Consider the following 25,532-nt stretch of genomic DNA (forward strand, 5'->3'; position numbering starts at 1 on the left):
GAAATGTACCGAATTAGCAGCAAAAACTGAAAATCAATAATCAGAGAGCTGGTATGAAAAATAAGTGACTGAAATTGAGATGACAGCAAAAACAAGAAAGAGACTTCTGGTAATGTTTAGTTTGATGTGAGAAGTATGTTTGAATATATATATATATATATATATATATATATATATATATATATATATAAGGTGAGTGAGGTCATTGGGGTGTTAAGATTTAGATAAAGTGAAGCGTTATTTGGAAACTGTGTTCTTTTTGTGAGTTTGAAACTGAAACGTAAAACAGGAACTAGAATCTTAGATTTCATGTTATTATATACGCATGAAAATCTGATGGCGTGAAACCGTGTTACAGCATGAAAGATAAACAACATGCGTGGCACTTGTGGAAGTGCCACTTGCCTCAGAGCAGGGTACGAGATTCTTCTTTTGGATCTGTGTGCGATTGCTAATTTAAACAATTGGGAAAAAGATCCTCTCCGGTTAAAAAAGAAAAACTGGATCAAATATCTAATATTTTGGTGTAGTTTTACGTGATAGAGGTTTTTGAATTGAGTTATTGAATGTTTAAAATAATATTTTGATTTTTATTTCAACAGTAAAATACTAAAAAATAGAAAAATATTAAATATTTAAAAAATATTTTTCAATAAGAGTTCAATTAAAATTATTCTAATTTATGAAATACTTAAAATTTAATTAAAGTATTTTTATTTGTTTATTTTTTTAATAGGTAAGAAATAGAAGGCATAACGCATCAACGTATTCCTGGAGCCTTTGTTTTTAAGCGAGATAGATGATGAAATTGAAAAGAAAGGTGAGATATTTTTTTTATTATTACTAATTTTATTTATTTATAGTATTATTATGTTTATGATAGCAAAGGGCACCAAAGCAGTCCATAATCTATCATAAATACGTGTAATAACATTCTAAAATATATTTTTTGAAACAATATAATAATTAAACGCGCAACGTAATAAAATTATGTTATATCTTGGTATGGGTAGATTATTTCTTGATTTTACTCTCTTACTAATACTCTGATTAGCAGTGACGTGACTTTCTTTTCTTTTATCATTATCTTCAGGACTTTATTTTCCAATTAAACCCAGGAGAATCGTCCGGTCAACTTCTTGTAAGAGGCAAATGAAGGCTTAGGTATTCAATCCAAGCTCTTACATAACTAGGTTAACTCGTCAACGAGATAAATAAAAATGAGCAGAAGTATTTAAAAAGAAAAAAGAGAGAAAGAAATAGAAATAATTCAAAAAATGGTTAAATTTACTGTTATTGTTTACCTATATGTATATTTTTTTTTATCTTCTATTTTCAAATTACTATTTTAATTTTAATTTATTTCTCAGTTGTGTTTATTAATTTTCGTTTTCACCTACCATATTTTTCTTCGGTATAATACCAGAGAAAAGAGGAAAGTGATAGAATATTGGGATGCATACGAAGGCAACTTTAGGTACATGTATGGGAGTGGATAAAAATGAATAAAAGAGCGGAAATATGACAAATGGAATTGAAAGTTACAAATTTCGTCATAAGCTCCAATCTCCAAGTAAAAACCGCATAAGCTGGTCTTCGTTGCTTCAAACCGATGTGCGCTAGCCAATGAGAAACCAAACACGCTGCAATTACATGAGAGATTAGCAATGCGCAATTGATTACTTGACCTATCAACTGATAAATGATTACACGGATACGTGTAATACATCCTGGACGTGAATTTAGCAATAGTATGATGCTCCAGCCAGAAACAAAACATTCTTTCAGCCTTCAAGAGCTGAGGATCCAAAACGTGCTCCTCAATCAGTATGGCTATGCAAGTTGCAGGAGCTAAAAGCTACACTACACTGTTTAAACCAGGAGGGAGGGAAGGCATCGTAATCCTTGTTCATCTCCCACGAGACCAGCTGTGAGCCTGGGACTTCACTGTGGGATGGTAGATGAAAGTCCACATGTAAGGTGAAAAATAGTAACTCTGCCTCGACAAAAGCTGAAATCAAGAGGACGGCAGAAGCTACACAGTTTGGCCCTGGATAGATCAGTGATTGTGATCAGCGAAATACTTCAACAAATGGTTTGATTAATGGGACCTGCAAAAACTTTGTTCTGGTGGCTTCCTGCATCACCAGGAAAAAATAGCTGGCCTAAGGACCCATTCCTCAGCGTGGTCAACGGAACGAGGCTTGAGGCCGATTCTTGCATAATATTGGGAATGGGACTTAAGATGCTCCAGTCTGAGGAACCTCTTGAAACCTCAGATCCATGGTGTCCAACCTTCGTACATGTTGCATAGATTATCTACACTAGTGGCTTGCTTTAGTAGATAATCTACTTGCTCTGCAATATCAATTTCTCTGCAATCCAAAGAAGGCCCAACATTAATAAAACAATTCAGTAGAAGATTTTGTGATTGCGAAAATATCCTACCTACCTGCTTTCAGAGATATCTCGACCATCAATTTTCATCTCAACCCGCCTCAGTACTGACAAGGCATAAGCATTTTTACCTAGCATAAAGTTCAAATATCCACAGATGAAGAAGAGCATGTCAATTCCTTTACATGCAATCACATAAGAAATTATGATGTCTGAACGACATAGTAATAATGAGGTACTAGTAGGCGTAGAAGATTACTTGGTGGTTTTATTACTGTTTCTTATTTTTTGTTTTTTCAAAAAATACAGTTCATGAATATCATTGGATATCAAAATGCAATCTCCATAACTTGTTCCATAGTCAAATTAAAACATTTTAGATAATTTTAACTGTGATCAAGACAAGATCTGGACACTAAGTCAGTCTCTTCTAAAACGAGCAAGGAAATGAAAGGAAAAACAGATCATAAAATCACACTTTCTCCTTACTTTTTACATTTAAAAGCAAAACTCAAAGTAAGATCAAACTAAAGAAAAAGAAACTGTCTACTCAACGGCTCATTACAACTCCTTGCCAACTTAATTTTGCCCCACAAAATAATTGTGTAATCATTATACAGAAGGCAACCAGAGTCCATTTATATCATTTAGGACAGTGGGTTTTCTTTTTTATTAGAAATGGGTAACATTAATTTTGTAAGGTTCATATTCTTTCATGTGTTTATTTATTGAACACCACTAGAGAGGGTTACAAATTTTAATGAAAAACTGGTTATTTATTCTACTGATATGGGATTAATAAATTAAATAAGCAGTGATACAAAAAAATAATATATAAAGATTTTGTACATACCCCTTCCAACACGAGTATTGGCATTTACGTTCAGATCACGAGCATCACGGTGTTCTGTAGCATTTTTAATTTCTTTTGCAGAAAGGGGCTCATCTGCTGAATCAAATTTGTCTATGTTCTCATTTGTTGGATTTTGGGAGTTAGCAGGGATGGCAGCAGTTTTATCACCTAGTACAACTATTGCTTCAGAATGTTCAGTGGCCTCATTGATTGATTTCACAGAACCAGAACCATTAAGATCAGTTTCTACAGGAGAAGATTGTGACAGCCCAAAGGGTGAGATTTCTTCTACTTCAGTTTGAGAGAATAGAGCAGTATGCATATGACCTGTGGGGTTTCTACTACTAGACCCCTGTGAAAGCAGGTCTTTATTTCCTGCTGAATCATTCAAGCTATCAGGAAGACTAACTTCGGTTGCTGTCATGTCAGATCCAGAGTCAGTACAGCAGATGCTATCTGGGGGTGATATCCATCCTTTGTCTTCCAAACTAAGTCGAGAAAAGCCAATGAAATCATCAGTTTTATCATCTTCAGACCTAGAGAGACCCACCCCCTCTTTACCATCAAACTCAACAGCATCACCACCCCCACCATCTGATCTTGACAAAGTAGTAGTCACTGATTTTACTTCCTGACTTTCTCCTATTCCTTCAAGCGCCTGAAAACAGAGAATATGGATCTTTCAAACTACAAAAAGAAAAATCCGTGGCCAGTCCAAAGATTTGACTGAAGTAGTGGTTGTTTTTATATACAGATGTATAAACACACACGCATATAGATCAAGGTTATCAATGGCTGAATATGGTTAAAGGACAAAGTTCCGCCATATGATATGTATATATATACATATATATATATATATATATGTATATGTATATATATATATATATATATATATATATATATATATATATATATATATATATAGAGAGAGAGAGAGAGAGAGAGAGAACAGGAATAGCTTGAAACTGTCAGATTACTTTGTGGAGGTTGCCAGCATGGACATTAGCGGTTCTTGCTAGCCTTGTCAACAATGAATAAAGTCCCTTCACAGCTAACATCAGAGAGGGTACCAAGGGCTTAAAGGTCTGACAAGCCTCCCTGATTCTTAAACAATATGATTGATATATAGCTTGCCCATGGATGTGTGATATTTCCTTCTTGGTCTCACTTTCCCTATCAATTGCATCAGCCATAGCAGCTACATCCTTAGACAGCACCGATTCAAGTGGAAAAAGGATTGCATTTGCCTAAACAAACAAAACCACCAAAGTACAAAAATGATGTTAGGGAAGCTTAACATCAGGAAATATAAAATTGACAGCTAAGGCAAAGCCTAAACGTCACTATTTTACAAACTGAGATACAAGAGGTAAATAAACCTTTGAAAGGCCTTCCATAAGAGAAAGGTGGATACCAGCTGCCTCTTTCCCCAGATTGTAAACATCATGTATATCTTCAGTTATTGCTAAAACCTACAAAGCGAACAAATATTTGGTTTCCAAAAAAAAAAATAGGAAGAGGACATAATGGTAATTAATGGAACCGGTAGTAAATTATTTGTAATAATTTTGTGATGGTAATCATATATTTATAAGAAACAGTAGATCTGGTGATGAGGAAGAGGAACAGAACCCTTATTCAAATGCATACTAATCCTTTTTATTGAATTGGGATTATTTTGGGAGGGGGAGGGGCCAGTAATTTACCATTACTTCGTTAACAAGTTGGTCAAACAATTTCAGGATTGCTAAAAGAATGATCCATGGAGCCAGAAAATTTTTGAAAAATTTCATCAAACTACATTTACGTTATTTTTATTTAATCTGTGAACAACGTGGGTCATGTTAAGATTTAAAGACCAGGTGCAAAGCATAATTTCATTAACCTAAAATCATTTTGCCTACTTATAAACTAGCAGTTTCAAAATTATCTCTAAAGAAACATGTGCACAATGCATGGATTGACATCAATATAAATATCAAATTCTTTAAATAAACTATCTGAAAGAATTATTTAAACATTATACTTCACATTAACATACAAGAACGATGCAATTTGGACACTACCTCTTCAAGCATTGAACCACTTTCTGAAGTTAGAGCAGTTTGGATCCTCGAAATCCGAGCAAAAGCAGACAGTGTAACACTAGCTTCGTATGCACAGTCCCTCATTGAAAGAACCGTGTTTTGTAAATCACCTATAAAAAAGGCAAAGAAAATTCAACACATGCAACCACAATGTTGATACATCAACATAGAAAGAAAACATGCATATGCATGTGCATGTGTGAAATTCAATGTGTACATGACCAGTAATCAAGATGGCAAGCTCTACCTGAAGCTGACTTTGCTTTTAGAGAGGCAATGGAGAGTTCATTGGTAGCAGTATATAATCCATTGGAAGCAGCTTCAACAGTGCATTGTGCAAGCTTCCACTCTTGTTCAGTACCTATCACAAGAAAAGGAGAGTACATATTCCCTTTATGCAGACGTTCAACTAATGGGGAAGTTCAACAAACATAGGAAAATAGCAAACTCACGTGAATAAGAATGGAAAGTAACATCTAATCTTGTTAGTGCATTCAAGTACACCTGCTGCCATGTCTTGGCATCAACACTACTCCTAAAGGGATAAGGTTGGTCTGGTATAAACAAATACCCATCTCTTGATGCTTCAAACTCTAACACTGACACACACAACTTCACAATGTCCGATGCCTTTTCTCTAGATTCCCATAAAATCTGCCTCCGATTCTTAATATGTTCATGGAACTCAGGAGGAATTCCTGAATTCGTGGTTGAAGTATTTCCAGAATTACTAGAATTTCCACAAGCCCAAGCCATTGCTCTCTCAAGTTGTCCTTCAGCCATAAGAGAATTTCGTTCACAAGACTGAAGACAATCCATTGATGTTGTGATTTTTGATACAGCAGATTGCACATTATCCAGTAATTTAGACCGGTTGAGATTTAAAATGATTGTATACAAGCTGTCATCAGTATCTAGATACTTCTCAAATCTGATTCTTCTGTTATATGATGGGTTCAAACTAACATCATGCATCCATTCCATTTGAACTACCTCAAGGGCAGTTTTTCGTAGAGCTTCTTTTAACTCATTCACTTGTTTTTTCATGATAGAAGCAGCTGATTTTGCTGCTCTAGCAGTTTCATGTGCATTACAATATTCTTTGAGCATAAGTAAAACTTTTTTCACAGCCCCATCCTTTTTCCCCTGGTCTAAAGCAAGTTCCTTTGATGACTCTGTAAGTTGCTTCAAGTGCTCATTTTCTTTATCTAAACAAGCCAGTAAACTAGGAGCAACTCTTTCTTTTAAATAGTGACCAATGTGTTTCTGAAGTTGGATTTCAAGTTTTTTCTTCATAAAATTGAGTGATTGGTCAAAGCCTAGATTTTGCTCAACTGATGAAGCTATGTCATGAATGCATGCATCAAGAAAAGAATCTATGACTCCTATTTTCCAAATAAAGAAGGAATGATTATCCAATAGACCTCCTACTTTCCAGACATATTCAGATATAGAATTCCCAGAGTTTATCAAATCTGTCATAGTATGAAATTTACTCGTGGGCATGGCAACTGAACCATCAGTCGAAGACAGCAAAATATCAATGGATTCCAATTCCAAGAAAGGCTTAACAAGTGAGGCCAGTAGTGCTTTGCTTCTCAAAATATGTAGCTCCCTTTCTTCTTCCACACCAACAAGAGATTGAAATTGACAATTCACAGAAATCAAGGCATTTTTAATGTCTGTTTCTCTCTTGGTAAGAGACGAAGTCCTTACATCCCTTTGATTCCATGTTTGATGAAGTTGGTCCAGTTGTACTCTACAAGCTTCCTCTTGGGATGCTAGTTCCTCTGCCTCTTCCCAAGAAAGATGATCTCTGCCCTTAACTGCAGCTTCTTCAAGGGCCAGCTGCTGCTCAGTAATAAGACCAACCTTAACAAAATAATTCTGTTCAAGTTCAATAAGTGATACTCTCTCCATTTCAACCTCCATAAGCTGCTCCAGTGCAGTTTCTATAGATCCCCGAACTTGTGAGATCAATCCAAATGCATCCATAACCTCTGAATTTAATGAAACAGCAGCTCGTATTACATCTGGCAGAACAACTTCTGTCATTTGACTAACCAGTCCTTTACAGGAAATTAAAATATTACTGAAAATGGAAACCCAATTACTTTCAGAAGAAATCTTCAAACGAACTTGGTTAATATCAACAGAAGGGATGTCCTTTCCTATAAATTGGCATAGATCATGAACAAATTCTGTCACAAGATTACATTTTTCTACTTGTTCTTCAAACTCAGCAAAAATAGTTCCAGAATCATTCTGTAACATATTGTATTGATTTCTCCCTCCGGATGCATCATTATAAATATTTAATATTTTATGCTTAACCTCGTTATAAAGTGAACTCACGGCAATATTCAAAATTGAAAATACTTTCTCCCTCTCCTCTTCTAGCTCACCTAAAGGTCTAGCATTGTTCATCTCACTGTCATATTTAGATTGAATAGAAGATATTCCAACTTCCTTCCTTAAAAGACCAATGGACTGCATGAATTTCATAAAAGCATATAAGAGACGATCCTTAGTTTTTGATTCTGATTCAGAGCCAATAGAACTCTCTATTTCAGCACACTCTTTTTCTATTTTTTCTATTTCAACTGCATACTTCTCCACTCTGAAACAGAGATCATCATGACTGAATTTAATAGAATCACTGTTATCTACATGAAACTTTGCAATAAGTTCAGAAGCCTGTCTTCTGGCAAGAGAGAGCATATCTGATGACAGGGCATTGATAGAAAGTTGTAGAACTTGTGCCCAGTTATGCACTGCACTGGTTGAAAGGTAATTTAAAGGTAGAATTCTTTGCAGGGCCAAGGAGTATGCTTGCAAAGAAGCTGTGGCAGAAGTTAGTCCATCACCCAACTCAGCTATGAATTGAGAAACTTCCCTATCTATATCATGGCATTGTGCCTGTGTTGGCTCAGGAACAACAGTTAGTGGAACCCCTGCTGCAATGACAGCAGATGTAAGAGATATGACCGTTTCCATGTTATTCAGCTTAAAAGAAGCATTTATTTCTGGGATTAAGTTACACCGTAAAGCATCAAGAATCCTTCCATGCTGCTCAGCCCAAGTCATTGCCTCCTGAGCTTTCTCAGCAACCATAGCCTTTGCTTGAGCAAATTCCCGAGCCTGAATTTCAAAAGAAGCTCGAATTTTCTCTGAATTGCTGGTTGCTTCAGCAACAATTGACTTTGCAGACGTCTCATGCAATATAAGGCTTGACCTCTCCTGGTCAGCTCGACAGTACAGACTAGAGGCAAGCTCATATTTGTTTAGAACGTCACCAAACCTCTGGTACATACTTCTCAAAGTTAATTCAAATTCAAAAAAAGTATGAATTGAGAAAAAAAAATAAACAAAGACAATTTAAATGTAGCCAAACAATTTCATGGCATTGATTTCATCAATACCTCAAGTGCCGATTCAACAGCTGGCAGGCTAGTCAATAATTGATCATGGTGTTTCCTATTCACAGATTTAAGGGAGAAAAAGAGTCATTTATTAGACAAGTTGAATAGATCTCAAGTAAATATATACAAACACATAGCTATACTGTATGAAAAATTTCACACGCTGGATTTTCTAATTGAAGGTTACAAATTAAAGAATTTAAATAAAAATCAAGAGTTCAAATCGATTTCAAATACATCACACAAATTCTAAAATGTGTCGTGTAATATCCATAAACTACACAAATGCTTGAAGCACAAAAGTATTTACGTACATGCACACTTATTTTAACACATCTGAACCAAATATCAACCACAAGAAGGTTTGAACACTGCTTATCTAATTGTCAGACACAAATACTTGCTTGTGTAGAAACTATGTTCTGTACATACCTGTAAGGGAACCCGAATTTCCTGTACTCGAGATGCAAATAGACTTAAGCTGACAGCCAACTCCATACCTTTTCTCTCTTCACCGCCAATTGCAGCTTCGTCATGAAAATCACCTCGTGTCCATTCCACAAGTGGATCCCAAACAAACACTTCCAATAACATCAAAAGCACATCTTTGTTCTTCCTTAAAACACCAATAACTTTCTCGCAGTTTGATCTGAAGCTACCCTCTATTCCAGTTAGCCCTAAAGCTGCTTCAATTATTTGGGTCAAACGGAAAGGAACAATCTCTGGAATTTTTAGCCTTTGTCCCTTGTCAAAACACACATTGTAATCAATGTGTACGATATCCCCATTACAAAAATCTATAAGAATGTTGTCTAAATGCCTGTCTCCCAGTCCCAAAACATGACCAACCATACTCATTGCAGCAACAGTTCCTGTATACCTACAATTGATGGTGGACAATTATAATAATAGTAAAGCTAACTGGAGTATCAAATCTATTATAAATTCTTGCCTCAAAGAAAAAAGTTCATCATTTGCCAAGCACAAGCTTGGAAAGAGGTACATTCAAATAGAATAGTCAACCCGTATTTGACAACTAATGATAAAAGAACTAAAGCCTTCAAAACATTGATTGAACCACACTTATTGTTTTAATGCTTTGTTTGATAGAGAGAGGAGAGAAATAGGTTGAATGGAAATAAAGGACAAATGAAGTAGAAATTAAAGGTGTTTGATTGAAGAGAAATAATAGAGGGGAGATGAGGAGAGAAATAGAGAGATCATTATGAGCACATGAGAAATACTATGGTGGGTCGTGGGTCGTACCATTTTATAAAATTCTTTTCCCTCTTTTTCTCTCCCATCAAACATACAACACGAATTTCATCCTCTACTATATTCTCAACCAAACAAGGTGTAAATGGAGAACCAAGTTCATGGTTAGTGTCACGTATATCCCTGTAGATATTATAGTAAAAAAAAAAATCCCCAAAAACCAAATCCATATTCAGGGAACACCTTTAACCATTCAGTTTAACTATAAATGGGATAACCACAAAATGCGCCAGAGATTCAGAAGTTCCTTTGATGTACCTCTTCAATTTTGAGCTGAAAGCTTTATATCCTTCACTAGCACACCACAGCTCCTGGTAAAGAAGATGCCTAGGCACTTCCTTCATGAGATCAAGAAGAACTTTACATTTGACTTCATGAGGCCAGTCTCTTCGGGAAATCACCCTCTTTATGCCTTTCTCTTTAAGTGCAGGTATGATCTTCCCATAAAACATATCACTGGGTCGTGGAACAGGTGGAGGAGCTGAAGATTTTGGATTTGCAGAGCCCAATGCCAAAAACTGTGCTAGCTGGACACGTGTTTGCCAAGATTTAAATACACTGTAAATACTTACCACATTGCCCGCCCACTGGATTAGGCCAGCCCGACCACTGATTGGAGTCACAGAATAATAGCGAATGGTAAGAGAATTGCTACATGCAGAAGATGAAGAATGCAGAAAACCATTTATAGCCTGCAATAATTGCATGATTCTAGCATCAAGGCGCAAATCTTCTCGTCCTTTGAGGAGATATGTGTATTTATGACCATCTGAACCAAGTATACCTAGTTTCTTAGGCTTTGTCTTTGTTGGTAAGATGGTAACTTGCTCATGAAAAGAAGCAATTGTGACAACCCCTTGGTGATCAGTTGCTTTGTCAGAGTCCGGTACTTGCATTTGTTTCTCAAGACCTGGCATTGGAACATCTGAAGATGATAACAAAGCCAAATGTGGAGCCACTTCTCCCAAGGAAACTGAAGACTTCCTCTGATATGAGGCCAAGGATGCAGCAATACTATCAAAAGGTCGCCACACATCACCTATAGCTGCAGAAGATACTGGAGGGATTTTAAATGATACTAGGGCTGATTTTAGTTGGTCTTTATACTCTTCCTGGAACCAAGCTTCATGAGGAGTCTCAGGTTTTCGAGACGTTGAAGCTAATCGACGCTCCAAAGCCACAACTATTGGAGCCATCATTGCAGAATATCGAGCAGAATTTATCTTGTTCTTCTCGTTCTGACTAAGTGTTACATTTTCTGCAATTCTTGCTGCCTCTTCTTTCAGTAAGTTTATCCGTCTCATCACATCTGCAACAAAATATAGTTAGCCCCATTTCTCTTCACCTAATTATTCAATAAATAGAAATCTCATGTGCCTTTCTCAAACACCAAAAAAGAAGTCATCAATTATCCAATGCAATGCAATGAAATGGATCTCATGATCAACAAAATATTGGAAAAATTCAGTAAGCAACCTGTATGAAGATCCTGAAGAGTACTCAGCCATAACTCCTCCCAGAGAACAGTAACATTTCCGAGTTCATTTATCATAAGCTGAACATCCTGAACCAGTCGGGGGTAAAGTTCTCTCTGCATGGAACAAGTAAATTTTAATTATCCTATTTGCTACTCCAAAAAAGTAAGTCAATAAAAGGTCAGTCTAAAAGCAGTAACAACTATAGAAGTGTTGGTCAAATCCATGAACACGTCACATCATGTCTTGATAAATATGCTAGGTCAAACTAATGAGTAGCCAACAAGATTCTTATTATGCCTGAAACTAGATTAGTTTGTATTTTTCCACCCAAAGTATATTACAGACACTAGAATTGAAACTACTAAATCCCTGAAAAAGATTAATTGATCAGTGACCACACTTCACTGTCTTTAAATGCAGACGAGACCATTGTCACGTTGTGAGAATTTGATGCCAAATTATCCACATGATGTTAAGAGAATATTTGAAGTAAAAAGAATACATACATAAGCTACAAATGCACACAGAAATTTTAATATTACCAGACAGCTCAACACATGATGAAGCTCTTCGGAAGGTTTCTCTTCATAAGCATTAACATCAACTAGTGTTGGGTACACTATAGAATATGGAGATTGTTTCGCCAGCATTGTTAGTAAACCCTCCAACTGCTTTCGAATCACTTGTTCAGGATGTGAACTTATACGTGCAAACAGTTGAGGTGTAACCTCCTATAACGACAATTTCAGTAACATTTCAATTAACTATACTCCTCATGAAACAGAAAGTTAAAGTAAAAACTTGAGATCTAGCATTCAACCTGCCACGGCAACAAAGGAACAACCAGAAGAGCAGATTCAAGAGTATCTTTCAATTCCACACCATAATTGAGAAGTATATGCAATATATACAATGTAGCCTTCAGGGTGTAGCTGCCAGCTTTTTGCTTCAAAGTCTCATATTCAGAACCAGGCACTTGACTATGGCAAATACGGGAAGATGAATAAGAAAGATATTGTATGTAACCATGAGCAGCATGTCCAAACAAGGACACTCTCCTCCTTCTCAAAGACCACCAAATATCAACAAAATTATCCAATGCAAAACTAATGTCAGATTCTTTGAGCCCAAAATTTGTGCTTAACAAACAAATCCTCAATTGAGAAGATACCATGTCTGAAAGACATTCACCACCAGAGTTTTCTGCACCTGATGCCCCTGCAGCGGTTTCTATAACATTCACTATATTCCAAACCAATTTCTGCAGAGGACTCTCACTAATTGAGAGCTCTGCAGAATCAAGCCAAGAGCTTTGTTCTTCCTGTTCATCTGTGAAACCTTTCATATCAATATTGTCCTGAAAAAGACACAAAACCAATGACTTAATTCTTTGAACCTCATCCTCAGTCAACTTGAATCTGTCAGGTAGAATTTCTGGAACAAGCATGGAAGAAAACGAGCATGAATGAAGGATGGTTTCACTCTGAACATGGAGTGAGTCTGTTGCTTGCTTAAAGCACCAAGAAGCATAAGAAATCCATGACTTGCCCATGGTGGGGCAAATACTAGAAGACAATTTTGTTGTTGTACCAACAATTTCCTCAATAATAGAACCCAAATTTGATTTGCAACTTAAGTTTTCTTTGCTGCCATCTTTGCCATGTGGAGACGATTCAGCCAAATCAAAATCTGCTGCCATCTTTAGAACAACACCCTCTGGACTCCAGTCTGAATAATCTCGTCTCAGCCAATCTGAGAGTTTCAAGCATGCTTTGGCCTTCAGAATCCTCTCTTTAACATCAGATATTATAGATGGTTTGGGAGAAACCATGCAAGGATGCAAAAATGACCAAAGGTTTGTGAAAGCGTCTTCAAACTTGTTTTCAGCATACTGTAGTAAAATGCTCTCGTACTGCAAGTTTAAGACCAGAAGATTTCGATGCCTCTCCTCTGGGCAAGCAAATACATGATCTTTATGTAGTTGTTCAGACGATTTGCCAACAAAAGATTATTTTGCTTGCGGGCTAAATTATGCAAATTAATGCAAAATTTTAGAGTTACGGGAGAACTTGGGGAAATGGTTTTATAAACCCTAAGAACTTTCAGCCATGGATTACAATCTTGACGGATTTTACTAATGGAAGATGGCAGTGATTCAAGAGAATTCAGTATTGATGGTAGTTGTTTGGCCTTCTCATGATTTGTTTTAAGCTTGCAATTATCTTCTACAAGGAAAATGCAGTGCAATTGAATTGCAAGAGGTGTTGCTTCAGCTAAGCCATCAAGTGGCAGAACAGAAAGTGGTTCCTCCAACATTGACCTAGCTTTCTGCAGATCATGCAGTACCTTATCACTTTTTTCCTCCTTCTGGAAGAGCAAAGATTGCAAGAGCATCTGCTCACTCCGTTGCAAGGCTATTTTTGGATCAAGGGTAAGCTCACTATTGCTTTTAGGTGTCAAATCAAGGCTTGACCATGCAGCCTGATAATCACCCTCATCAAAACGTGCTAATGCATGGATTGCATTAACTTCATTTCCAGCCATTGTTAGAGCACCAGAATAACTTCGACCAGTATGTTTAGCACGAAGCTGTTGTAATTCTAACAGCCAGGTTTCAAGAGATCTCCAATCAGATACAGCCGTGTAACTCTCAATTATGCGCGCTATGACAAACTGTATACCATCAGAACCAAGGGAGCTGAGTGACTCTTCTGTCTGTAGCAAATGCGTAAAGTGAGCTGCAGCATTTTCATACTCGCCTCTTGCCTGATATATAAGCCCACTTATCCAAGAAAGTGGTCCAACAGTTCCACCCTCACTGAAGGACTGGTTTTCGTCCCCGAGTAAGGAGAAGGTAATGGAAACCCATTTTTGAAGGCCAATTAAAGACTCTGGATCAGAACTCTTGCAAAGAGCTAGTGAAACATCTCTTAAAACTTTCAAGACATCTCCTCTATACCTTCCTCTGATATTGTGGAGGTTATCAGTTACCTGGGTCCTAGATTTTTCCTTCAAAGTTGACACAGAAAGATTCTTGAGCTCCTGCAAACGCAGTGTACAATACTGAATAACAGCATCATTACAATGTACAGCCAACCCAGCATTCATCATTGGCTCACAAATACGAGAAAACCAATCCTCGCATACTTTTTTGTTTGCTCGAAAAAATAAAGTACTCTGACGAGTAGCAGGTGGTAAAATGACAGACCCTTCGTATGCATTATATACATTTTTCTTAAGAGCCTCAACAAAATCCAACAATAATCTCATTGGTAGCAAGTGAGCACCAGAAGACCCTATCATACTTAAGTTCCCATCGCTTTGCTCATTATCAAGTTGCAAAAGGTGTGCAATGTCCAAAAGCATACGCTCTAGAGCAGCAAATGTTTGGGTGGGGCCACCAAGGTTAGTCCGTAGTCTTGTAGCAATACAGTACCGAGCTGCTTCTTGTACAGCCCACCAGGCACCAGCCAAATTATTGACAGAACAGATTTTTTCAAGTATGTCTTCATCCACTCGTATATCCAACCATGGAGAATTAGCACCAAAAATTCCTGTTTCTTCAGGCAGACTTAAAATAGCATCCTTTGAACTCTGGCAACTATGAATGAGGCGTTGGATCCAAGAAGAAAGAGGTACCTTCCATCTTTGTGAAATGTAACTTAAGATTGACACAAGATGTTGGGAGTGCAGTTGCAGTGGCAACTGCTTCAGGGCAAATAATTGTTTCCAGTGAAGCTTAGAATTGTTTCCTAACACAGGGTCAACAGACCTAAATCTTCCATAATCATACAGACCACAAGAATATATAGTAGTAGGCAAAATATGGGCAAGAAGTCTTACATATGCATCCCGTATTTCTATGGTTGGATCCCCAAGTTTCTCCAGTATGACTTCAGCTAAGGGATAAAAACACACAGGATGCAAAAGTTTTGCCTGCATAAACATCTCCAGAGTTATTGCAACATGTGACCTCACTTCCTGTTCCCTCTCAAATGTACCACCTAAAAGTGAAAAAACTAAGTTCATGATTACACTAGCATACTCACATGCTTCGTAGGAAAAACCGCTAATGCTTGAGATCTTATTAACTGCCATTACACTCTCGCAGAACTTTTGTCCCCAATCTAGAACAATTAATTTAATTGCCAGAGGAGAAGAAATATGAAAGGCTTTTACAACGAGCTTGCTGTACTTCTCCAAATGCTCAGTAATCACAGCCAAACGCTCATTACTGAATTGATCATCTCTGTCCTCCTTTTCAGTTGGAAATTCAACTAAAGTCTTCTCACAATTCTGTTCTCTCACAGAACACTTAATTAAGAACTCAACCGAATTTAGCCGCTCCAATGTCTTAACAACAGTGATCTGCAACTCCATGAAATTCTGGATTGGTAATTCAAAAGGATTCATCTGTTTTGTTATAAATAACTCTAACTTTTCTAACCTCCTGAGATACAATGAAGCAATATCCTTTTGTCCAATCAAACTGTTGTCCCCACCCATGCAAACACACGCTAATAGTACTTTCAAATCAAACTTGATTAAGGCCAATAACTCAGCTTCTGAAAATGTTTTAATATCTACAATACGATTAAATTCATATGAATGGCCATTGTTGTTTCCTATTAAACTCTTCAAGAGCTCCAGTTCTTCAATCAACGAGGTGACTGCTTCATCAACGACTTCTTTATTCGCATGCTGAAGCAAAAAAACGTAAGTAGCTGCAGAACTCCCAGTCACCAAATGATTTGGATGCAACCGCAGTTGAGAGACCGATGCATCAAACTTCAATAACTTCTTCACGGACAATGGAAGGAGGCCAAGCTTTTGCAACGACAACAACTGAAGATTAGTCTTCAAAACCCCATGGACTTGGAAAGAGCTAATCTTCTTCAACCCTGGCCGCTGCACTGTCACTCCAAACTCCAAGCTCTGAAACAAAATATCAACAGCAAGAGGATAAAAACTTGAAAACCGCTCCTGCAAAATCTCAGCCAAAAGAGTCAAACACTTCCAGGAATCCTCAATCCACTCAGACCACCCAAATTTCTGCCCAATCATTGATAAACACCGTAGCAATCTTGGCAACAGGGCGCTAAGCGGCTCGCATATCTGTTCAAGAAGGTTCATCTCCAGTAATCCCGAGGCAGTGGACTGCAGAATAGTTGAAAAACAAGAAAGCAGAGCAAGAAGCCGCCGAAACTGTTGCGGCGTGCCTGGAGTTCCATCATGAAGCAAAACCTCCATGTCCCCCAAGAACTTAGTGAGCAATCGCAAGGACATGGGAAGACTGCCAACCCAATGCTTCTGAAACTGCAAGAAGCTATCCAAAATAACACGCCTATCCGACTGAGCTAAATCCGGCATCAAAGCCCAACCAAGAAGCAAGTCAACAATGTCAGGGAAATGAGGCTGAAAGCACCTCACAAACTTCAACGATATCAAAGTAATAACACCAATAAGTCTGTGTAACAGAGCCAGAGAGGTTCTCTCATCCTCAAGCAGCACCTGACAGGCCTTCAGAATAGGCAAAGCGTACCTGTCTGTTCCACCAACGTTGAGGAACTCGCGGAGGCCTTCCAGCGCGAGCTCTTTAGTGCCATCGACTGCGACGGCTGTGCTGAGAGACGGCAACGCCCAGCCGATGAAGCGGTCGACGAGCAAGAGGAGGTTTTGTCTTCCGTTGGAAGCGACAGGGATTGAAGCGGCCACAGCGCAGAGCGCACCGTAGGCTGTGACCGCGGCCTGCCGCACCTCGTAGCATCTGCAGGAGAATCGAAGTTAGTTGAAAAAGGATGAGTAGTGTGAGTGAAGTGAGTTTGAAATTAGGTTAAAAACGGAGTGAGGTGAAATGAGTAAGTTACTTGTCGGAGAGAAGTTGGGAGAAGGCCTGGGCGAGGAAAGTGGCGGAGTGAGAGAGGAGGAGGGAGTTGTGAGGGTGGAGGATGGCGCGGTGGAGGGAGTGGATCGCTGCTAGGCGAGGGGAGGGGTCTTCGTCGGAATCGTCCTTGGGGAGGGCCGCGGAGACGAGTGCAGCGAGGTGTTGGTGTTGTTGGTGTTGTTGGTGTTGGTGAATTCCTTGCATCACTGCGTTTCATTGCTTTCTGCTTCCCATGTCCACCAAGGAACCATACTAATACCTTTCTGTCTTCCATCTCTTCTTCCCAATTTCTTTTTCTTTAAATTAATAAGCCATGCGAAATATTTAGAAAAAATAAATTTAATATTTTATTCAATATTTAAAATTTAAAATTAGTCCATTACTGAGTTTTGAAATAAGAACATGTTTATGGTAATAATATTTTTAAAATTATTTATTCTTATAAATAAAAAAATGAGATGACACTTACTGAAATGAAATACTCGTTAAAAGCAGATTAAAAATATGAAACTCATCTTAAGTTTTCAAGTGGTTCTTTCACTTTTAGTTTTGGAAAATGACAAGAATCATTTTTGACAACATTTAGACACGTGCACACGTGTCAAAATCTGAGTGGTCCATTTTCATTTAATTTTTTCAACTGGACCACTCAGATTTTGACACGTTTGCGCGTGTCTAAATGTTGTCAAAAATGGTTGTTCAAGTATCATTTTCCTTTAGTTTTTATCCTCATGTTTGGATGTTGGAGAGAGAGAAAAACGGAAAATTAACAGATTTTGTGTTATTATTCTTATAGATTTAGAGAGAAAAAAAATTAATTTCACTTTTCAGTTTTTATTTAATTCATTAAAAAATCTATATCTATATACAAACAAAATTAGTTTTTCTTGTATATAATTCTTTTTCCAATTTTATTATTTAAGTAAATATCATTTTAAATTAAAACAATCACATTTAATTTTTTTTTTTAATTTAAATTTAAATTTTAAATTACAATAATTATTTTGTCATTTTATTCTTTTAAATTATTATTTATTTAAATTCATTTATGTTTTAATTAAATTAATTATTTCATTAATAATAAATAAATCACCTCTAATAACTTATTCATTTTTCACCCGAGTTATGCAAAAATTAATTAATAAAAAACAATTGACTAACTTTATTTATTTGAAGGACGCTCCCATAAAAAGGAAAAACAAAATTTCCATAAATGCAATTTAAATTACATATCAGGTCTTTGTGATTATGAGGAAAAATAATTCTCCAAATTGAAGGGTTTAAGTTGTAAATTTATATAAAGGCAGGAATCTCCTCCTTTGTTTTGCTCCCTCTGTTGGCGTTGGGTTTGTTGGTTGAGAGAGAAGAAAAATCCCGAAAGGCGAAAGTCCAGAAAGAGCAAAACGATGTCGTACGACGAGGTGGAGATCGAGGACATGGAGTGGAACGAGGAGTTGCAGGCCTACACGTACCCGTGCCCTTGCGGGGATCTCTTCCAGATCACGAAGGAAGACCTCAAACTCGGTGAAGAGATTGCTCGGTGCCCTAGCTGCTCTCTCTATATCACCGTCGTCTACAACATCGAAGATTTCCTCGCCGATTCCGACCAAAATCGACGGAACAAGGGTCTCCAACCTTCAAAACAACAAACCGTAACCGTTGCTTGAATTTCAGGTCACCCACTGTTTCTCATCCATATCTATCTTCCATTGCCAGAATTAATAGGTTGCAGTGCCAGGAGAATAAACGGAATGTCGTATACGTTGTTTCTATATTACAGTCATGCCTGTGAATTTAATTGTATTCCTAGTTTATTGGACTGCATAGAATACAGAGCATATGTGCATATTTTTTGTAAAGATATTATCATATTATGTGTAAGAGTATATTGAAAAGGAGAATCGTAATGTTTTCGGATTTTCTCTAGAAACACTTTTTGGAGAAGAAAATAAAGGACAAAAATGAAGTAAATTTCTTTGTAAGTTAAAAATGGTGCATAAGTTAAAAATCTGATTTTGAAAAACTTATATAAAGGAGTTTTTACAAATTAGCTTGGAAGATTTTGTTGTTGTTGTTTTCTTCTCTTCTTTGGAGTGTTTATGAATAAGTTTATGCAAATAAACTTCAATGAATCATGATTGAACCGATTATCTTTTGGTTTAACATAAATGGATGCTGGGCCCATGCACTTTAGGCGGAGCAGTTGGTAAAAGGCCTAATTATGTGGGCGTTTTTGCATTATAGCAAATGGAGTTAGCTTGCTTCTGATGTGTTTAAGTTTTCTTGGATGGCTCCTTGATTGAAAGTGAAGAAGTTCTGTAGTCTGCTCTTTGTTGGCATTTATGGTGTAGTATGTCCCTTCAAAACTGTGAGAGCAAGCGTGCTTGTGTGTTTTTTATTGTAATATATTTGGTAGACTTCGGGTCTGAATCTGTGCAGAGCGTCTTGTTAAGTCATTAAAGCAAGTATATTGACACTAGTGTCAATTGGTTCTGCTGATGCACTCATGGCTCGTGACTGGTGGAAAAACTTTTGTTGCAAATTTTTTTATCGCAAATTGCACTATCTCCTACTTTAAAATTTCATTCTAAAATGTGGTGTTGGTGTTTCCTTTTCAAGAATTAAGGCCCTTCCACCTGCCAGAAAACAAAGTCCGGGGGATCTCTATTCATAGAATATGTAACTAGTCGGGTTTTTAACACATGTTTTAGATCAAGGGCGTATAACTCAGTTGGTTAAGTGCGAGTTGTAGTTGTTGGAAGCTCTTGATACCTGTGTTCAATTCTTATGAAGAATATAAAGAAGACACATTTTTTATAATAAACTTTACCTCTTATCTTTCATATTTTTCCATTTTTGGTAAGTAACTCCCCCTCACATTATTCCTTATGAAGAATATTGTGTTTTTGTTGACTATGATTTGTGTTTATTACTGGACGTGCATTTTGGTTTTATAAACTTTCGTTTTATTAATTCTTGTGTGTGGATAAGTGGCCAATTGCATGTGCTGTGTACCTTTGGGTCCAGGACTCTTGATTTTATATTGTAGGTTCTATTGTCATTTTATAGATTTGAAGTAATTGAAAGTTGAAGGATACTTGAACGTAGATGTTGTAATCAGGTTACTTATTGTGGTTATTTCTCTTTGAGAGCGGATTACTTATTATTGTTTGTGATTAAATACTGAATTGTAAATAGTTTGTTTTATTCTTCTTAACCGACTGTGTACTTTGTCTTGCAGATGTCCTGACATGTGGGGTGCGTAGTAGGTTTTGTCACGGCAATATACTGTTTTGCAGATAGGAGTTCTTGGTATTTCTTATGGAAAAGGGAGAAAAGAATATATGATAGATTTATATTGCAGCAATAATGCTGCTGTTATTTGCTCTTCTGAAGGGAATAGGGAGCCAAAAATTTTGTCATTGAATTTGTTTCAAGTTTGATATGTCTCATGTATCTGGTCTGTGAAACATTTCTTGTAATAGTTAGACTTCATAATACCACCCGTTTACTGATTTATATAGCTGCTACTTGTGTGCAAGTTTTCATGTTGAGCAAGTGACTCATGCTGTTCTTTATTTTCTTTATTATTTTTGCCTTGAAATATGCTATGCAATTTTTGGGATGTCACATTTGGGTTGGGAGGGAGAAGGCAGCACAGAAAAGACAGACTTGTGCGTAAGATAGGGTTCATTCTTTTCAACGTGCCTTAAACCGATGGTCCTTGTTGGCCATATTTTGGTCGGAATATGAGAACCTCAGAAATAGAATGAACCCTGCAAGGTTTACTAACATATTCTCTGGAATTACAAGTTTGTTTTTAAATGGTCAGCAAATTATAGCCACTTTTAAAATAAAGGAATGGGATCACTGATCATGATGACTGCAATCTGGAAAATCTCAGTTGCAGCATTACGTGTTAAAGATGCGGCTGGTAGCACATCAAATTAGTGGCAAATCTCCAGCGCCTTTGAACATTGGTTCAAGCATCAAACTGGTTCACCAATCTCCAATTCGCATAATAATTAAGTTTATATTTGTCCAACTAGTAACAAAGAAACCAAGTGGAGTTTAAGTCCACAAAGAAGATTCCAAATTCCAAACCAAGGAAGAACCAGGCAATAGTGTTAATCTAAATGATAGTGCAACCAATAATAGATAAATATGGTAGCCATTACAAGTCAGAACGGAAGAAACCATTACGAAAGAAAACTATAAGCATTAATTCCTAAAACTATTTAGAGCGTGTAATTAGCACTAATCCAAATCTCTGGCAGACGATTGTGTGTTTATTCCCTCCTAGTACCTATAACGTGCACCAGAAATGTTCTTACTACTTGGTCTTCGTCTGATATAACTTCACAGATGCATACATCATTATTTTTTATCTTGTTCCTTCTGCTAAAGTTTGCCCAACCCTTGATACATATTCTATCATCCTGCCACCTACACACTTTTCCCGTCACTTCTAAATATCTTTTTCTGATGGGTGTCTCTTGTGCCAAGTTGAGATGATAGTCTTGTAATTTGTTTCTTTGAATATCCTGTTGTGACAATCAGAGTAAACAGCTATAACTTCAAATTATCAGAACAACCCCATTAATACACATATCATACCTTACGCTGGCAGTGTTGACAACATTTAAGGGTAATCTTTTCAGGAAAACTGAGAGAAAAATCTTGAATGGCGATTCCTGGAATATGCTGCAATAGAAAGGAATCAAATCAAACCAAAAGTGAAAAGTACAGTAGATGAAAAGTGAAATTGCTTAAACAGATTCAGGACATGGGGAATCAAAAAGTTAACACTTTAAACATGAACACAGTAGTATAGGCTCAAAGGGCTTACAAACCAAACCAAAGGGAATTTAATTAGCAACGGAAAGTAGAAGGTAGGAACAAAGACTAAAGAGCAAACTGACTTACTCATCTAACAGGGCTTTAGTGTCTGAAAAGCCAATAGCTATATGCAGGTTAAAAGGACAGAACTAGAACAAACAATACTAGAATTCTAAGTTCTAACCAATTCGTTGGGTCTACTTCTGTAGAGTTTTGCTTCAAAAAAATTATTCTCTGGCTGAATGCACGTTTCTGGGTCAAATTCATCTTCTTTGAAAGGGTCTTCAGTCTGGGGGTACGAATTTGATGCAGTGTCCCCTAAGAAAGATAAATCAGTGGGTAAAGGCTGATTCATGCTCTCATATATGGGGAAAAAAAACTGGTTTTCGACATGAAGCTGAAAACTTACTTCTGCAAGTTTTTCGATAACTTTGACTGGTGTATCCAACAGGATCAACGAAGATTTCTTCTTCACTCTGTTCTTCCATCTCTGTGTTCTCATCAAAATCACTATCGTCATTGTCATCGTCATCGTAGTCCTGATCTTCACTGTCTTCCTCGTCCTCTATGTCACAGTCATCAGCTTGTTCCTCCTGTGTTATCACTGTCTCTTCAACTTCTTGTGTTGCTGCTTTCTCTTCTTCATTCCCTTCCTCCTCCTCCATCTTTACCAGAGTTTTCTCACACTGTGTTGATCTTTCAAGGATTTTGACCCTGAACTCATTAACCCCGTCATATCTAAATATCAGAAAATCTACATTTCTTAAGCAGTTTTCTTCATGGAAAATCTTCCACCCTTCATCGAAATATAATCTGTCTCCAAAAAACCGTGTTTTAACATGCCACACTCTCTCACTACTATTCCTGAGGAGGACATCCTCAGGGATCTTTCCCTGTAACCGTTCCAACTTCACAAAAGCATTGGGAATAAGCTGCAATTTGAGAGAAGAAAAAGAACAATACTTGAGATATTATAATACTTTGATAGTGTTTGGAATCAAAAACTGCATTTGTATAGAGATATAACTAAATTGTTATAACTCTTACTATTTTCAGTAAATCTAAGTATTAATATTCTGAATAGTAATCTAAGAACACCAATACTATTATCCTTGCAGAAAGTATATGAAGAAATTACTATTCTTTCCGAGTGCTGCTCTTGAAGGAAGACTTTGAAGAAGTCTGGGTACCTCTCTGCACCAGTCATCGTGCTATTGCTGTCAAAGAAATGTTGGATCTGCTGTGAAAGGATTAATTTTTTCTTAACACAAGTTCTGAAAATTTAGCATCTTCTTAATATAGTCCCAAGCACGTAATTTATTTATATTATCGTAATAAAATGTTTTTCAAATTTCACATCATTTAAATTTCTATATAAATATATTATCCAGTAAGAAAAATTTACGTATTTCTAAATATCAAATTATATTATTCATCACAATTAAATGATGAGCTAAAATTTTAAATAATTTTAAAATTGTTTCTAGCATAATCTAATTCATAAGAATATATGAAATTCAACTGTTGTTACATTTTATAAAAAGTTATTAAAGATATAATTTAACTAAGTTTTTATGTATGGTGTAAATATATCCTAACTTTATATTATATTATATATACTGTTTATTTCCTAGTTTTTTTTGGAGGGGAAGATGTATTTTAAGATTTTTTTTTTAATTTCATCCATATAAAATAATTTTTGTCCAATAAAACAAAATTAAAAACATTTTCCAAATAAAAAGATAAAAGAAAAAGAGATAATAGTTCTAACCAAATGACCATGTGTATCGATAATTAATAAAAAGGATTTTTTTTTCAGAAATATTATATTTTTTGATTGTAAATGCTAATTTCCATACTCCGGAAATATAATATTGGCAGTGATCTATTAAGTTTTCTTTTATTAATTCTTTTTAAATTCTAATAATAGTACATTAATTTCAATACATTGCATTACAAACCAACAAATTTAAAATGTAACTTCCATTAAAGAAAGGAAGAAATTCTCTAAATTTTACGGAATAGTATTATATTACTAATATTTCTTTTTTTCATAAATGAACTTTGGATAAAGAAGAATTTATACTATTTTTTCTCTCAAAAATAATTTAAACACTTATGCATGCATGGCAGTAGAAAACTGCTGTTCCCTAACCAAACAAAAAACATTAACAATGTTATGATTAAAGCCATATCAAAACTAAGGATAAAGACAGACAAATGAATCATTCATATTAGCAGTTACCAATAAACTGCCACTAAAGTGTGTGCGAATTAATAGCTTGTGAAAAAAAAAAATCAAACTAAGGTTTTTACAAAAAAAAAAAAAGGCACAATGGAACAAACATGGCACAAGAAAAAAACCAGTGGAATCAGGTATTTATGCACTCAGTGTAAACATTTTCTCTTCTTATATCAGTAAGACAGTGTTGAAAACCAGTTCTTTCCAACCAAGCACAACTCCCCTTTTGAATCTTTAAGACGAAAGTTGGAAATGCCCTCACTTTCGAGCTAAAAGTTTACCACAATGATGAAAAAAGTATGCTTTATATTTGTTCTTACAATTTTGAAAGTAAATCCCATTCAATCGTTCCTTTTTAAGAAAAGGGTGTCACAAGCAGCACAGAAGGTGTAGTTTTAAACAAGTCTTACATGAAACATTGTGAAGGTAATTACAGCGATACTGCAAACCCTATAAATGGTAGCGAGAGATCATACCAGCAGTGTATGGTTCAGTCACCTCAACTAACAGGAATCAAAGTTAAAATTAATCAGTGAAAGTTGGAGCAGTACAGAATTTGGAGTTGTTATACCTTGATTATGCAGAAGATGTTATTGCAGAAGCAACTATTCACATGCCCTAGTGTTTTGAACCACATACATAGCAGAAGCACTTATCTTTGTTTTCTTTCAGAGGTGTGGTATGAAAGTTTTGAAGGAGAACAAGAAGGGTAGGGTAAGGTTGTGGCTTTTCTGTGCAAGCTTCTCAACTTTAAGATAAGAGTTTTGGAATGAAGATATTAGTTTCTGTGATCTGATTCTTATCACAACAAATTAATGCAATGGATGATAATTTATTTTTTTTCATCAAAACTCCAAGAAACTTCTGTTTAAGTGTCTGATGAGCCTCGTGATTATTGTGATTCTTTTCTTTTCCCGGAAAATGATTGTGAAAGCATGTCATATACAACATGTGCATGCATGCTGCATGGGGCATGGTGCATGTCCAGTACTGCACCAATTATTTCAGTTCAGTGCAGATTATTGGTGATTAGTCTTCCATTTTTACTGTGT

General features: G+C 36.4%; 3 protein-coding genes across 8 annotated transcripts; 1 reads left to right on the plus strand and 2 right to left on the minus strand.

Annotated features, from left to right (window-relative positions):
* Window positions 1-1,440: 1,440 nt before the first annotated feature.
* On the minus strand, window positions 1,441-17,660 carry LOC148197166 (uncharacterized). Its single transcript, XM_088093427.1, is given in 16 exon segments — window positions 1,441-2,375; window positions 2,453-2,528; window positions 3,251-3,908; window positions 4,231-4,500; window positions 4,633-4,725; window positions 5,320-5,450; window positions 5,588-5,701; window positions 5,793-8,643; window positions 8,763-8,815; window positions 9,194-9,642; window positions 10,296-11,346; window positions 11,514-11,628; window positions 12,058-12,246; window positions 12,336-13,492; window positions 13,495-17,282; window positions 17,383-17,660. Coding segments are annotated over 16 exon segments (11,316 nt in total). The 5' UTR covers window positions 17,604-17,660; the 3' UTR covers window positions 1,441-2,275.
* A 1,046-nt stretch (window positions 17,661-18,706) lies between these two features.
* LOC124825106 (diphthamide biosynthesis protein 3) lies at window positions 18,707-20,953 on the plus strand. The gene is made up of 2 exons (XM_047297649.2): window positions 18,707-19,073; window positions 20,641-20,953. The coding sequence occupies exon 1, from the start codon at window positions 18,806-18,808 to the stop codon at window positions 19,064-19,066; it is 261 nt and encodes an 86-aa protein (XP_047153605.1). The 5' UTR covers window positions 18,707-18,805; the 3' UTR covers window positions 19,067-19,073; window positions 20,641-20,953.
* A 568-nt stretch (window positions 20,954-21,521) lies between these two features.
* On the minus strand, window positions 21,522-25,301 carry LOC124825107 (B3 domain-containing protein REM20-like). Of its 6 annotated transcripts, XM_088092359.1 has the most exons (7): window positions 25,052-25,299; window positions 24,891-24,983; window positions 23,377-23,478; window positions 22,648-23,170; window positions 22,423-22,556; window positions 22,017-22,103; window positions 21,522-21,943 (listed from the first exon to the last, which is right to left on the minus strand). In XM_088092359.1, exons 2-7 carry the CDS (start codon window positions 24,897-24,899, stop codon window positions 21,689-21,691), a joined length of 1,110 nt encoding a protein of 369 aa, XP_087948485.1. In that variant the 5' UTR covers window positions 24,900-24,983; window positions 25,052-25,299; the 3' UTR covers window positions 21,522-21,688. The 6 variants fall into 6 exon arrangements, with proteins under 6 accessions (XP_087948485.1, XP_047153606.2, XP_087948486.1 ...); XM_047297650.2 differs by lacking the exon at window positions 24,891-24,983 and having other exon boundaries at window positions 25,052-25,301; XM_088092360.1 differs by lacking the exon at window positions 24,891-24,983 and having other exon boundaries at window positions 23,377-23,455.
* Window positions 25,302-25,532: the final 231 nt, after the last annotated feature.

Source organism: Vigna umbellata, chromosome 6 (genome assembly GCF_029865625.1).
Source record: "Vigna umbellata cultivar VRB3 chromosome 6, Vumbellata_1.0, whole genome shotgun sequence".
NCBI lineage: Eukaryota > Viridiplantae > Streptophyta > Magnoliopsida > Fabales > Fabaceae > Vigna > Vigna umbellata.